The 12,598-nt window shown below is 41.3% G+C and overlaps 1 protein-coding gene across 2 annotated transcripts in view; it reads right to left on the bottom strand.

Annotated features, from left to right (window-relative positions):
- Positions 1–12,598, bottom strand: part of pde4d (phosphodiesterase 4D, cAMP-specific) — a 159,772-nt gene that overhangs the window by 27,545 nt on the left and 119,629 nt on the right. Inside the window, exon 1 of one of the 2 annotated variants that reach the window (XM_069682337.1) lies at positions 9,859–10,701. The exons of the other annotated variant lie outside the window; for it this stretch is intronic. Within the exon in view, the coding sequence (XP_069538438.1) occupies positions 9,859–9,923 (65 nt within the window). The 5' untranslated portion in view covers positions 9,924–10,701. Of the gene's footprint in view, positions 1–9,858; positions 10,702–12,598 lie in introns of those variants that run through there. 2 annotated transcript variants of the gene reach the window in all.

Below are 12,598 nucleotides of genomic sequence, written 5' to 3'. Positions count from 1 at the left end.
AACTTTATTAAGAGAACTTTAGGGGCGGCTGTTGCTCAGTGGTTGAGTCGTCTCTCAATCAGAAGATTGGAGGTTCGATCCCTGACTGCTACAGTCCACATGTCTTAAGGCACTGAACCCCACATTGCTCCAGAAGGTGTATGATTGGTGATTGGCATTGTAGATTTTGCTATCAGTGTGTGAATGTGTGTGAAAGGGTGAATGTGACATGTAATGTAAAAGCGCTATGAGTGGACAAAAGTCTAGATAAGCGCTATAAAGCCCTTTTATCATTTACATTGAGCAGCTTATATTATAACATAATACACAGCGAGATACAGACAACAAATAAACTAAACATAAGAGCTAAGATGTGGAAAAATATCTAAATTTAATGCTAATTATTTAAGACTGATAAATAAACAACTGGTTTAAATGATAAAAGAAACCTTTTGAATAAAAGCATAAAAACGATCTTGATCAAAAGTTAAAAGGATCCTTCTGTAACTTCAAAAGAACTGTAACACCTGATTGGATTAGCTTTTCCTTCTTTTGGATGAGAGGTGTTCTGAGCCTTACTACATCAGCTATTATCAAAAGGCCTTGATGGCAGTTATACAGGAAAATGTATAGAGAATTTTGTTTGCATAGAGCCCTTGATATCCTGATTTTGAACACAAACCATGTATGTATATTTGTTGTATATGTATAAACATTTTTCTTATTATCATCCTTTACCTTTTTTGTTAAGATGCATTTAAAAATAGGGACCCTCCACTCCCTGTCCTAGGCCTTGTCCTGTTGAAGGCTAGCTGGGCATCTGACCTAATGTGCAGTCAGTGCCTGCCTCACAGTCTGTGGTTGTCTTTTATGCTGTATAACATAAAGAAAAAGGATCCATCTGTCAAGAAAAACCTATGGAGCAGAAGGATTTATAATCCATGATTTAGCTTCTGCTTGCATGTTATCTTTCATAACCATATGTTTATGATTGCATATGCAAGGGAGGAGGATGTCCCAACAACAGTGTGAACAGTGAGAGTACGTAGTAAAGACAGCACATTGCAGCGCTGAATTGAAACCTCCAACAGGTCATTACACAATAAAGAATATCTGACATCGCTATCATGACTGTTCTGGATGATTCACTGACATAAAATGTGCAAGTTTTTATTACTTCTTGTGTTTAGAAAGTTGTGAAAACAGGGGATTTTATTCAACAGTTTTTGAGAAAGGAAGGAAGTCATTATTGTTCTTACAGCTGAAAAAAAAAGCTTATCTCTGTGTTTGTGTTTGGCACAGCCCGCAAAGGCACACAGGACATGCCAGGCATATTTCCCACAACAACTAAATGGCTAAAAGCTGCCCTATCTCTGTGTGATCTCTGTGAGGAGCGGCAGCTAAGTGGGTGTGAGGTTTGGTTGTGGAAGGGGATAGCTTGGACGTCTGCCTGATGACTGAGGAAAGGGCAAACTTGTTGTCCTCCTCCCCATCTCCATTGAGCTCACACGCACACAGACACTACAGAAACTTATTCATGCAGTTGCTTGATTCTTATCTTCCGCACAATACCATTTTACATCATAGACATGCCAGTCTAAACAATCATTTTTTTATAGACACATCAAGCAATCCAGCTGTTATTTATGTGCTGCATGTGTGAAACCACAGACTGACATAAGTGACGCATACAGCGCCATCAAAAGCATGGGCAGTCCGTTCTCCAGCTGTTCTGTAAGCGTGATAAGTGTGTGTCTCAAGTTTGTGAACAAGACAGAGACAGAGATAACAGATACAGAGGGAGTAAAAGAGCTGACACCCAGCATATGTTTTAACGTCTGATTCATTATCACACTTACTCTGACGTCACAGCAGACACAGATCTCAGCCAAACCTGTGACACGTAACTCCCCTCACAGCGTGTGTGCGTCTGAGTGTGTACACAGTTTGACTCCCAGATACGCCCTCTTGGGAATGACGGAAAGGTTTTACACAACTAGTTCGCTGAGGTATTGCAACAGTTTGACATCACAGTGGGAATGTCTGCTCTGACACAAAGCAGCAGGCTTTGATGCATGAGTTAGAAAAAAAGAGGGGGAAAAAAACGCCTCGATGACTATGTTGTGAGAGTCAACAAAAAGGATGACTGCAACTCACATGGGGGGGGTTTGAAGGGATGGGAATCCAGGGTTACTTAAAAGCAGTGACACAGAAGAAGACATTACAGTTAGCCAAAAAGAAAGTGATTTAGAAGAGAGATTTAAGCGTCCAGGAAGAAGAAGAATGAATAAAATGCTTCACTTTGGGCAGCTATGAACTAACGCCAACACAGATAAATCTGCCCCAAAGCTGCACACATCTTCCTCAGATATCAATAATCCACTAAGGGTCATTACATAGACAAGAGTCTAATCCAAGGAATTATACACACAGCTATTAGATATATGTATCTAACTTTAAAGCCGTCTGGGCCCTGTGAAGAGGCATGGGCCCCTTTTACATCCACCCCTATTCATTCTTGTATCTCCGTGGGCCCTTCTCACACGAGGGCCCTATGTACTTAGTTCCCTCCCATCCTACGCCCCGGCTTCCACTACACCATTAACCTGATAATGAGACTCATCACAATTAATTTTCGCCTGTAATTGGCAGCTTGGCCCCTGATGATTTCAAGCCCTGCATAGAGGGTTAGAGGACATGAGGTGTTGTTTTCTGTATAGATTAAAAAACCTTGTGGGACATATGCGTGTCTGGGTTCAAAACACTGACCTGCGTAGGACTATTTTTATACCAGAAAATAACAGATATCCAGTGTTTAAAGGTGCTCCTTTATTTTGCATATTCTGTGCAACAAACATTTTGTAGATTTGGCATACTACAATCTCAGAACCCATCGGCTACAGTCTGATAACGATGTAGCCTCTGGGAGCAACGATGAGCATGTCTGGCGTGTCCGGTTTAGCAAGCTTTTAAGCGATAAGGACTTTCAGCCAAGACTTCCTTTTCTGTGAGCTGCATTGTTTACAGTCCAGTTAGCAACTTGAGCAGCAACTGTGAGTTCAAAAGTGAAGTGAATTTTACCTCCCCATATATGTTAGCAAAGTAAACGCTGTCATTTCCTGGTTCATTAAATCCCCCGGAGGAGCGCCCGTTCATCTGTTTCTAGTGAGTCTCAGTTTTACTGTGAACAGGAAGTAACACAGAGGCTGGCTAACTACTGCGGTATGAACCTGAATAAGAAGATTTTCTTGTGATTTACTTTAACTAACGGGTCTTAAGTTTGCTGAAATTACAACATCATGATGCAGATTTGTATAAAGTAAAAATGCAAGCTTTGTCAGGTCATTTAAAATGCTTTAAAATGTTTGTTGAAAGGAGGTCGGATGATCAACGGCTTTCATTACACAGCGTCAAGGGAATTTATCTCAAGTTGAATTTTAGATCTAGAACACATTGTTAGTTGATGTCTGTTTTTAGAGATTAATAAGAAGCTAAATCATCGTTATCGTAACACAGACGAATACGCCGCAGCCTGCTGATACGTGATTGGTCAAAACCACTCGGACTACAAGCGAACACCGAACAGAAACCAGAACACTTTCTGTTTAAAATCTGGTTCTACATTTTTATGTAGAATCTGTTAACAGAGATTAGACAGACAATAACATGCTGAAGGGATTGATGGGTTGGTTTATTCTACTTGTAATAGAAGCCAAATATTTCTCTGATATCCAATAAAAGTTTCTTGGAAAATCAAAACATGACAGACAACTTAAACGTATTTCATAACCCTGAATACTGTGCTAAGTAATGTAGCTACAATAGCCCACAGCTAAGTGAGAAGACAAAAGGACGTCCTGTAGGGACAGAGTTTCTCACAGGAGTAGAGTTTCATGCTTGGTTTTAGAAAAAAGGAGGGACTGTTTGTTGATAGAGAATCTGTGAGCTGCACTGGGACAGTGCAGTGATAGTTTAAAACACAAGAACTGTTCAGTGCTTTAAGGTCACTGAGATGGATGAGGATTGCTGTTGTGAATTTCTACTGATGCTGCCGGGTGAAATATGTTCCTGTGGACATTTAACAGCTCTTTTATCCTCCCTGTGTCTTTGGCTCTTCATCACTCCTGTCTCAATCCTTTCTCTCTCCTCCTCTCTCTCTCTCCTTGAGACAAATACACAAACACAGACATTAAACGGCATAGATCAATGACTCATTCATTTTCAGCCCTGGGACACTCTGGCAATTATAAACACCACAGGAGTTGACGCGACAGCGCTGTGAGGAGATGCACTAGGGACCGAGATCAGGGCAGAAGTGTCTTTGATGAATGATCAGCTGAGGTGAGGATGGTGACACTCTGTTTTACGACAATCATTCACAATTGGAAGGACAGAAAATGCCCAGCAATGCAGGACAATACGTGACAAAAGCCTCATATAAATCAAGCACAAATAAGCACAAGCAACAACACATGTTTCTGATAAATATCTTTAAAAGTGCTACAACTTCTGGTAAAAGTAGGACACAGATGTGCTTGTAAAGAGTGGAGTAGTGTTCGAAACAGAGGTGTGTGTTGAAGCAGAGAGAGGGAAGACGACACTCGATTTATTTTAGAAAGCTGTGAGGACAGAGAGGGGAGCAGGCAGTGGAGGAAGGACAAGGAGAGACATGTCAAAGTTGTGTATGTGTGTGTGTGCGTGCGTTCAAGTGTCTCTATTTATGAGGATTGAAAGAGAGCGTGTTCCCCTGCGTGCTGCGGGAGTGTCGCTACGTGATCCTAAGCTTGTGTGCGGTAACCTTGACCATGTTCTGAGTACAAAACAGCAACCCATGACAGAGGAGACAATATAGAAACAAAAGGTGACGCATGGACGAGAGAGGTCAAACACACTGCACACAACGGAAAAGCTGTGTTTGTTTGGTATCCTTGCAGAGTTACAACACATCTGTTTAAATGTGTATACACCTGCTCATTTTAAACATTTATAATATAACAACTGTTAATAGAGAGAAGTAGAGTATTAGCATTCATATTTAGGTAGCTTGACCCTCTCTGATTGTCGATGTACTAAGAGAAGGATGAGTCCTGTCAGAGACACGACAGAACATTTAAAATGTGTTCTTTGTGTGTCTACTTGCTACATTTTAGAGGTCAACTGTGAAGTATTAGCAGAACTGTGTCATCAGTAAACAGATGGGTATTCAAGTTTGTCAGTGAGGATGTAATGTTGCTAATTTAAATTGGGAACACAACAGGACCCAGCATTGAACCCTGTAGAACACCCCCTGGTTTCACAGTGGTTACAACACAAAACAGGCATTTCCTAATATTGCACATTACTGTCTATGACGCAGGTAGCCCAGAAACAATTTAATCGAAACCCACATCAAATAGATTCTGCAGGGGCTTAGCATGATTAGCAGTGTTAGATTTTTTGGAATAATTGACAAAGAGGGCAGCACGAAAGTTTGTTGACAGCAGATACGCTACATTTACAACCAAAGTAATAGCACTGAAATTACTATGCTTAGATCTGAAACCAAACTGGTGTATACATGATTTCTTGATAGCTGGTAATAACTAATGACTACAGGACTGAAGCTAGACATGACAGTTTGGAGATTGACTGATAGTTATTAAAATCATTTTAATCCCCACCCTCATTAAGAAGAAGTAAATGTTCAATTTCAGGAGGGATAATTCCAGTAGAAACAGAGATTAAAGAGGTATTTAAGGAGCACAGAGCGTTCTGATCTATTGTCTGATTCAGATTCAGATCGGAATCATACCTGTTATAGGTTATTATGCTAATATTACAAAATCCGACGCATTAATTAACAAGTTTAAAAAAAAAGACAATGTTTTGTAACATTTGTGACGACATCAAAATGACCACTTGGGTTTAGTAATGAAATTCAGATACTACATGTTCCAAAAAGTGTTAAATCATCTCCAGAACCAGACATCGGTTCCTTCATAGGTTTTGTAATCTAATTGTAAAATCAAGGGAAAGCATCATCTAAGCTGCAACAATACCAGAACAACTGTAAAATCAGCATGATGTTATAGAGACAGCGATATGGCCAAAATCCTATATTTTTCATATCTCGATAACGATATATATCACAATTAATTATGTTTTCTGGAAATTTAACAAATAATTAGTCTATATGAAATAACCACATGGTAAAGCCTAATTTTGGATAATCCTGAGTGAATTAAATACTTTACAAATAAAAAGTACTGAGTTTCTGTTTTCAGTCCTTTTCTGCATGTTAATGTCCATGTTAATAAACAGCGCACATCCCTCTATGGTTCGCTCCAGATTCACTCCCACTCGCAAGGATTAGAACGTAAAGCATTGTGAAGACGACGTAAAAGTTGCCATAAAGCAGTTCAGCTGCTGGTTTTGTGACATCACGATAGAGAAGATATGGAAAAACACATATGATAGACATTTTCATATTGTTTTAATGACACATATTGTCATATTGCCCAGCCCTAAGAGACACTATTTATAACGACCAGCGCTCCAGTTGGAGAACAGTGTCTGGCTGAGAGTGAGTAAAATTATTTTAGAAAGCCCGTAAAAGGACTGAAAGTAAATACTACTCCACTGCTGAACACTCTCTTCAACATCCAGGCCAAAAAATAGCTCCAAGAGACAACATGTTAGTGCTCATAAACCTCTTACTCTCAGCACTGTCATCTTGTATGGAGAGATAAAACGTCCAAACATGTCCCAACAACACTTTACCGAGAGAAAAATTGAGAGGCCAGCGCCTACAGGGCAGTCAGGCCAGGCAGTTAAGAGTTTGACCACTCACTGATAAACAAGACACACACACACACACCTCTTCTTAGTAACACGATCACACATTAGCTGAAGCAGTCATACAAACACACACAGGCACTGAACTAAATCCACACCCAACACAGTGAAACATGTTTTAAACAAATATATAAGAGTTATGTCACATTGGCTAATTAATTTTATAGATGATAGTTCCGTAATTCTATATTCAATTGCAGCTTGTAATTAACAAACAGGATGTATCTCTGTACAGAAAGCGGCACTTCCTGTTTGCATTAAAGTTATAGTCTGTTAAAACGTTTGCACGCCCTCTCTCCTTCTTGTTTATCTTGCAATGTCAACAATAAGCAAAGTGAATCCTTCACCTCAGTTGTGACAATGCTTTAGTGTCCACCGTCACAATGGCATTCAGGAAACTAAGAGGTCACCGTGGCAATGCAGCGTCATCTCTGGTCATAACGATTCAAAGCAGAGCTGCTCCTATAGACATGGAGGTCCGTTTAACTATGAACCTATTTTCATTCCTATTCATCATCTCAGGTCTGGATTGTTAAAGGTCAAATGTTAGATAACTTGCACGTTGTCAGGCCTTATGAGAGGCAAGATAACCTTCAACATTTACAGCCTGCCTTAGATGCCCGACAGTGGACTGACGAAGGCCAGATGCAAACACTTGCGTTTAAAATCACACTTCACCCACTTCTCCGCGCTTAATCTCCAAACATCACTGGTTTTTTAAGTGGGGGAAGAATATATCTGGACTTAACAGGATTTAGGGATGCACGATATTATCGGCACATTATCGGTATCTGCAGATTATGGCTTGGAAATGACATATCGGTCGATATTTTCCGCAGATAAAACAACGCCGTAATTATACCTAAATGCTTGATTCCCTAAAAAAGCTTGATGTAATGCTATGACATTAACTCGAGTGTGCCCGCCCACTGCCTGCACCTCACCTCTTCCGTCAATCATTGAAGAAGGGTGCAAGATGTCTGCGGTGTGGCAGTTTGTTCAAAGTTTCCGAAACGGACAGCAAGGTTGATTTCATTTTATACATTTGTTCTGTGCATTAGGTAAAAGTTGCCCTAGTTGTAGCTATAGTCAGGATTGTCTCATTGTCATCATCCAAACCTGTTAAAGTTGTTTGAATATTACAGTTTTATTTGAAAGAAAATGTTACAAACAAATAAATATGGCATTTTGTGGAAAACCAAAGTTTAAGTACTTTTCTTATATTGTGAATTGTCTTATGTTATTTCTGCATCTGCGAGTTGGCCACTACTTTAAGAGTAGGCCTGATATAAATTCCACTACAGGGGAGACTTGATGTTCTCTGCACTTAGGTGGGAAAAACATGTGCCTGATATATCGGTATCAAAATCGGCAATCGGCAAAAAGGGTTGGAAAATATGGCATATCGGATATCAGCAAAAAATCCAATATCGTGCATCCCTCACAGGATTCAATAAACATCTGATTAGCCCCAAATCCTCGTACTAAACTCAACCTTATACCCAGATGGATGCTCAAGTGTCTGTGCACACACACCTGCATTTACAAGGCTGGGAGGAGTGGGGTCTGTTTCAGTTTGTTCAGGCTAAAGGGGCACGTCACTGCTTTAAATATGCACATGTAGACACACCTAAATACGCAAGCACATAAGCACTAATGCAAGCACACAAAGACATACAGAGAAACGTGAAGCTGAGAGACACACTCACGCAGGTTCTTAACCCTAGTGTTTATCTGGAGAATTAACAGACTTAAGGAGATAACACTCACCTAGTCTGCATGCATTCATTGCACAAACACACCTTAACACAAACAGCTGAATTGCTGCCTACAACTCATGTGTTTTAAGGTAACTGTAAATCTTCAGTGAGTATAAGATGACAAACCAGTGATGAGAGTTAGTGAAAGAAGCTTTGATAAAACAGAAAATAACAGAAGAGAGGAGGGCAGGACAGATGGAGGAGGCGGTATGCTTTGTCCAGCTGAGTACTGCTTTTGGTAGCCATTCAAGAAGATGGCTCATACAGAGCAAACACTGCCAGATTCTCCGCTTCTTCTAACATGCCAAGTAGCTACACTCTGCCGTCAGATCTAACACTGATATTATGTGTGTTTAAACCACACGACCACATCTGTGATCTCCTATGGCCCTCAAAGACCTAATTAATATGTCTTCATTTCACACAAGCGTCACTTCCTGCTGGGGAGCAGATTAATAAAGTGACAATGTGAGAACATTGTGAACCCTGCAGGGAGGTCCGACAGGGATCAGACACACGCTGCCGGGCAACCGTCCACCCAAGCGCCAGCCCGCCACGCGCGCTGTGTGTTCTTCCAGCGTTGTTGTGAGCCATTTACAGCTCAGACTAACACAATGGAAAAACCTGCGAATATTAACTTCTAATGTTAAAGCTACAGGGCAGTTTTTGAGGTGGAAATGTGCGCTGACAGGCAAGGACAAGTCGAGACAGGAGAGGGAAGGAGGCGAGAGGGGGGGAGGGCAGGGCTGTTTGTTGCCCCTGGCATTGCACTCTACATCCTGCATTCATCTGGAGCCATGTGCACACAGGAGGACGTGTGGATTGACACAACACATTCCTCAATGAATGATGCCTTGGCTCTTATACAACCTTGTGAATAAGCTGTGAGTTCTAATAAAAAGCACACCGAGGGTCATTACACATACATGAGTGTCATGCTGTTGTGAGTTAGTCTGATAAAGTACAAAACGCACTGGAGTACAGAACAGAGTGGACAGACCTGATCTAATCTGACCACAGGAACATGTCATGCCTCGCAGGGACAGACGCACAAACTGACATATCTACAGGATACAGGAGGTTTGTATGGCAAGCGAAGGACGAGGCAGAAGAAGAAGAGACGTGACAGTTTAACATGAAAAGGAAGTATTTTGGAGTAAGCTGGTGAGGCAGAGGAAAGGTATTTCACACAGCGGATGGAGAACAATAGACTAAAACACACACACAACAGGATTAACGTAGAAATGTTTCCAGTCGAACAAAGTTACTCGTCGTATTTATTTACCATATTCCCTCCGTGTTCTTCAGCGAGCTGGTGGAGCGCGACCGCGGCTTCAGTATGATACTCATGGTCTGACTTTTCCCTCCACATCCACACACATCACATCTGCAAACCACATACGCACACACAGACACACGCGCTCCTTCTGTTCCACCTGGAGCCCTCTGAGCAGACCTCCACAGTCCTCAGTGGACTTAAGGGATCCAGCGGTAACTTCCTTCCCTCAGCGTTGGATTCAGAAAGGTGGTTAGATCCAACCTGAGTCCAGTCAGAGCAAACCCTCCGTCCAAGATTATTCCACACTGCTGCTGCTGCTCCTCGAGCTCCAATCGTTTGACAGGAGTTGTTTCTCTAGTCTGCTCTCCCTCCCTGTCTCTCTCTCTTTCTCTCTCACTTGCACTTATCTTTCATGCCAGATCAGCCGGAGATCTTCCTCTTTCCTAATCCAGCCATGTGCTCGCTCTGTTGCTCCTTCTCACTCTGCTTCTCTCTTTTAAGTCCCCTCTTCTCTCTCTTTTTTTCCCCCTGACTGGTGGAAATAAGATCTCCTCTTCCTCTCCGTCCTCACCTCTCTCTCTCTCTTTCTCTTTCTCTCTCTCTAGCTGCCTTTCCACTACAGTGTCCCTGTCTTTAAGTTACACGACCTATTCTCTCTCCCTCTCGCTCTGTTGCTCTGTTTCCCCGAGCTGCAGCTTGGGTATGTCTGGAGTGGGAGGGGTTGTTATGGTAGTAGTAATTCCTTGAAGGGCGGGACTTGTATCTCCAAGCGATTCTAACAATCGTCTCGGGTGTCAATCACCCGGCTGCCACAGTAACCTAAAACCAACAGCTGAAGTATGCCAATGATCATGAGAGAGTACAACGACGTCTTTGTAACATTATTAAAAGTGATGATAAAATGTGAGAGGAAATAAGGACAGAATAAATGTTATCCTTCCTCGTAAGATGTTTTAATATAACAACACAATATCTCATTATTAATCCATGGTCTAAAGATAAATAAACTGACTTGTTCATGAACTAACCTGCTTAACTGCGAAGTTGAGAAGCACTTTTTTCAAATTGGCTAATACATTTTAATATTTCAACCACAAAAGCACTCTTAACATCCTTTTTAAAGCCACTATTATGCAGAAAAGCAGCCTTAAAGGGGACATATTTTAGATATGCAATTAATTTTCTATTATTCTAATGAATCACGTTGGCAAAGTTTGTTTCGTTTTAAAAACTGAATACATATTTTAATTTAATACATTATCGGAGCCTCTCCTTCCTCCTGAAACGAACAAGCCTTTTTGCCGTTAAAAGGTCAGACCTTGGCCACGATTGGCTGACAGTATTCGGGGTGATCGCATAGCGTGCGATCCCACTTGGGGGAGGCCGCACTGCACTGTCACCCAAAAGTTGTAGAAAACATGGCTGCTCTAGGATCGGTTATTTGGCCTTATATGCACAAGCCAGAGAGGTAACAGAATGGTAAGTTGAAATCTTGACAACAACTTGACTACAAGCTAGAGCAAGAAGGCAGCCTGAGGTGAATGACGATTGGTCGATTTCAGCCAAAGCAAGGTTCTACATAGGCCCATTTTAGAGGCGACCTTTTTAAACATGTAATTATGCTGTTTTCACTTTTTCACTGTGAACCATAAACACCTACAAATGTGAAACTCAAATATGAGAATATCCATTTAGAAGATATGGCCCCTTTAAAAACAGACAAGGATCTCAGTAACACACACAGTATCCAATGTATATTTTCCACAGCAGCCTGAAGCCTATATACTGCATGCAGTTATGGGTAATGTGAACCCACTGAACCTATTTTATTACACACTTCATAGACCTTTCATTACACAGTGCCTTATTAGATAATTTTTAATGTGTTTATTGTCCTATAAAAACAACAGCAGTGGAATCACTAGTGCATCACTATCTATAAAATAGGTTTTCGTGTGGAGCTCAGATGGTGTTTTCAAGGAGCTAACATTAGCATTCTGCCAGGCAGACAGGTTTGTCAGCTGTCTGGCATGTAAATCACTCAAGGACGAGTAAACTCGAGGAAGACTCCACCTTTGTGTGCACTTTATATGTGTCGTGTGTTATGTCTGTAGCTTGGAGTATGACGCAGAATGACAATGGGAATAATACATGAATCAAGTAGCTACTTCATCAAGTGAAAAGGAGAAAAAGTGACAAATATGTTTAATGTGTGCATGCTCCATATCAGCCTGGTGCACGTGCATGCACAAACCAACACAATAAGCACTACAGACAATTGTTTTTTATGCACTTCTCTCTGTTGCAGCACTAAATCAGCAAACAGTGTTTAAAAGTAGGACAAAACACAGCTGCGTCCCTGCTGTGGCTCCAAGATGTACAAACTTCAAGAGCAACAAAGACACAACATGTGTAGCCAGAAAATCAGAGACAGCGGCGCTCAGATTATTCCAGCCCTCTCATCTTGAAAGCAGTGGGAATATTTCCATGTCATCAATAGTGCAGCTGGCCGCGGACGTAAGTAACGCGAGAGTGACATCAGTCGGAGGATGCTTCCCTTTTGTTCAAGAAGAATGAATTGCTTATTGCACGGATGGAGTGATAATACTACATCCACTCCATTGGCTGCAGATGCTTCAGAGTAAATTACGTACATGTGCTTTTATGGCACGGAAGAAAGGAGGCAGACCTGAAGGAAAGAGCAAGACGGATGTCATATGCTAATTTCCTGTATACGCACATGCAA

This window comes from Semicossyphus pulcher, unplaced genomic scaffold (assembly GCF_022749685.1).
Source record: "Semicossyphus pulcher isolate SPU_LCO1_2020_fin unplaced genomic scaffold, fSemPul1.0.p SCAF_6, whole genome shotgun sequence".
Lineage (NCBI taxonomy): Eukaryota > Metazoa > Chordata > Actinopteri > Labriformes > Labridae > Semicossyphus > Semicossyphus pulcher.
Note: the sequence above shows the minus strand (reverse complement) of the source record. Positions and strands in the feature narration are given on the sequence as shown.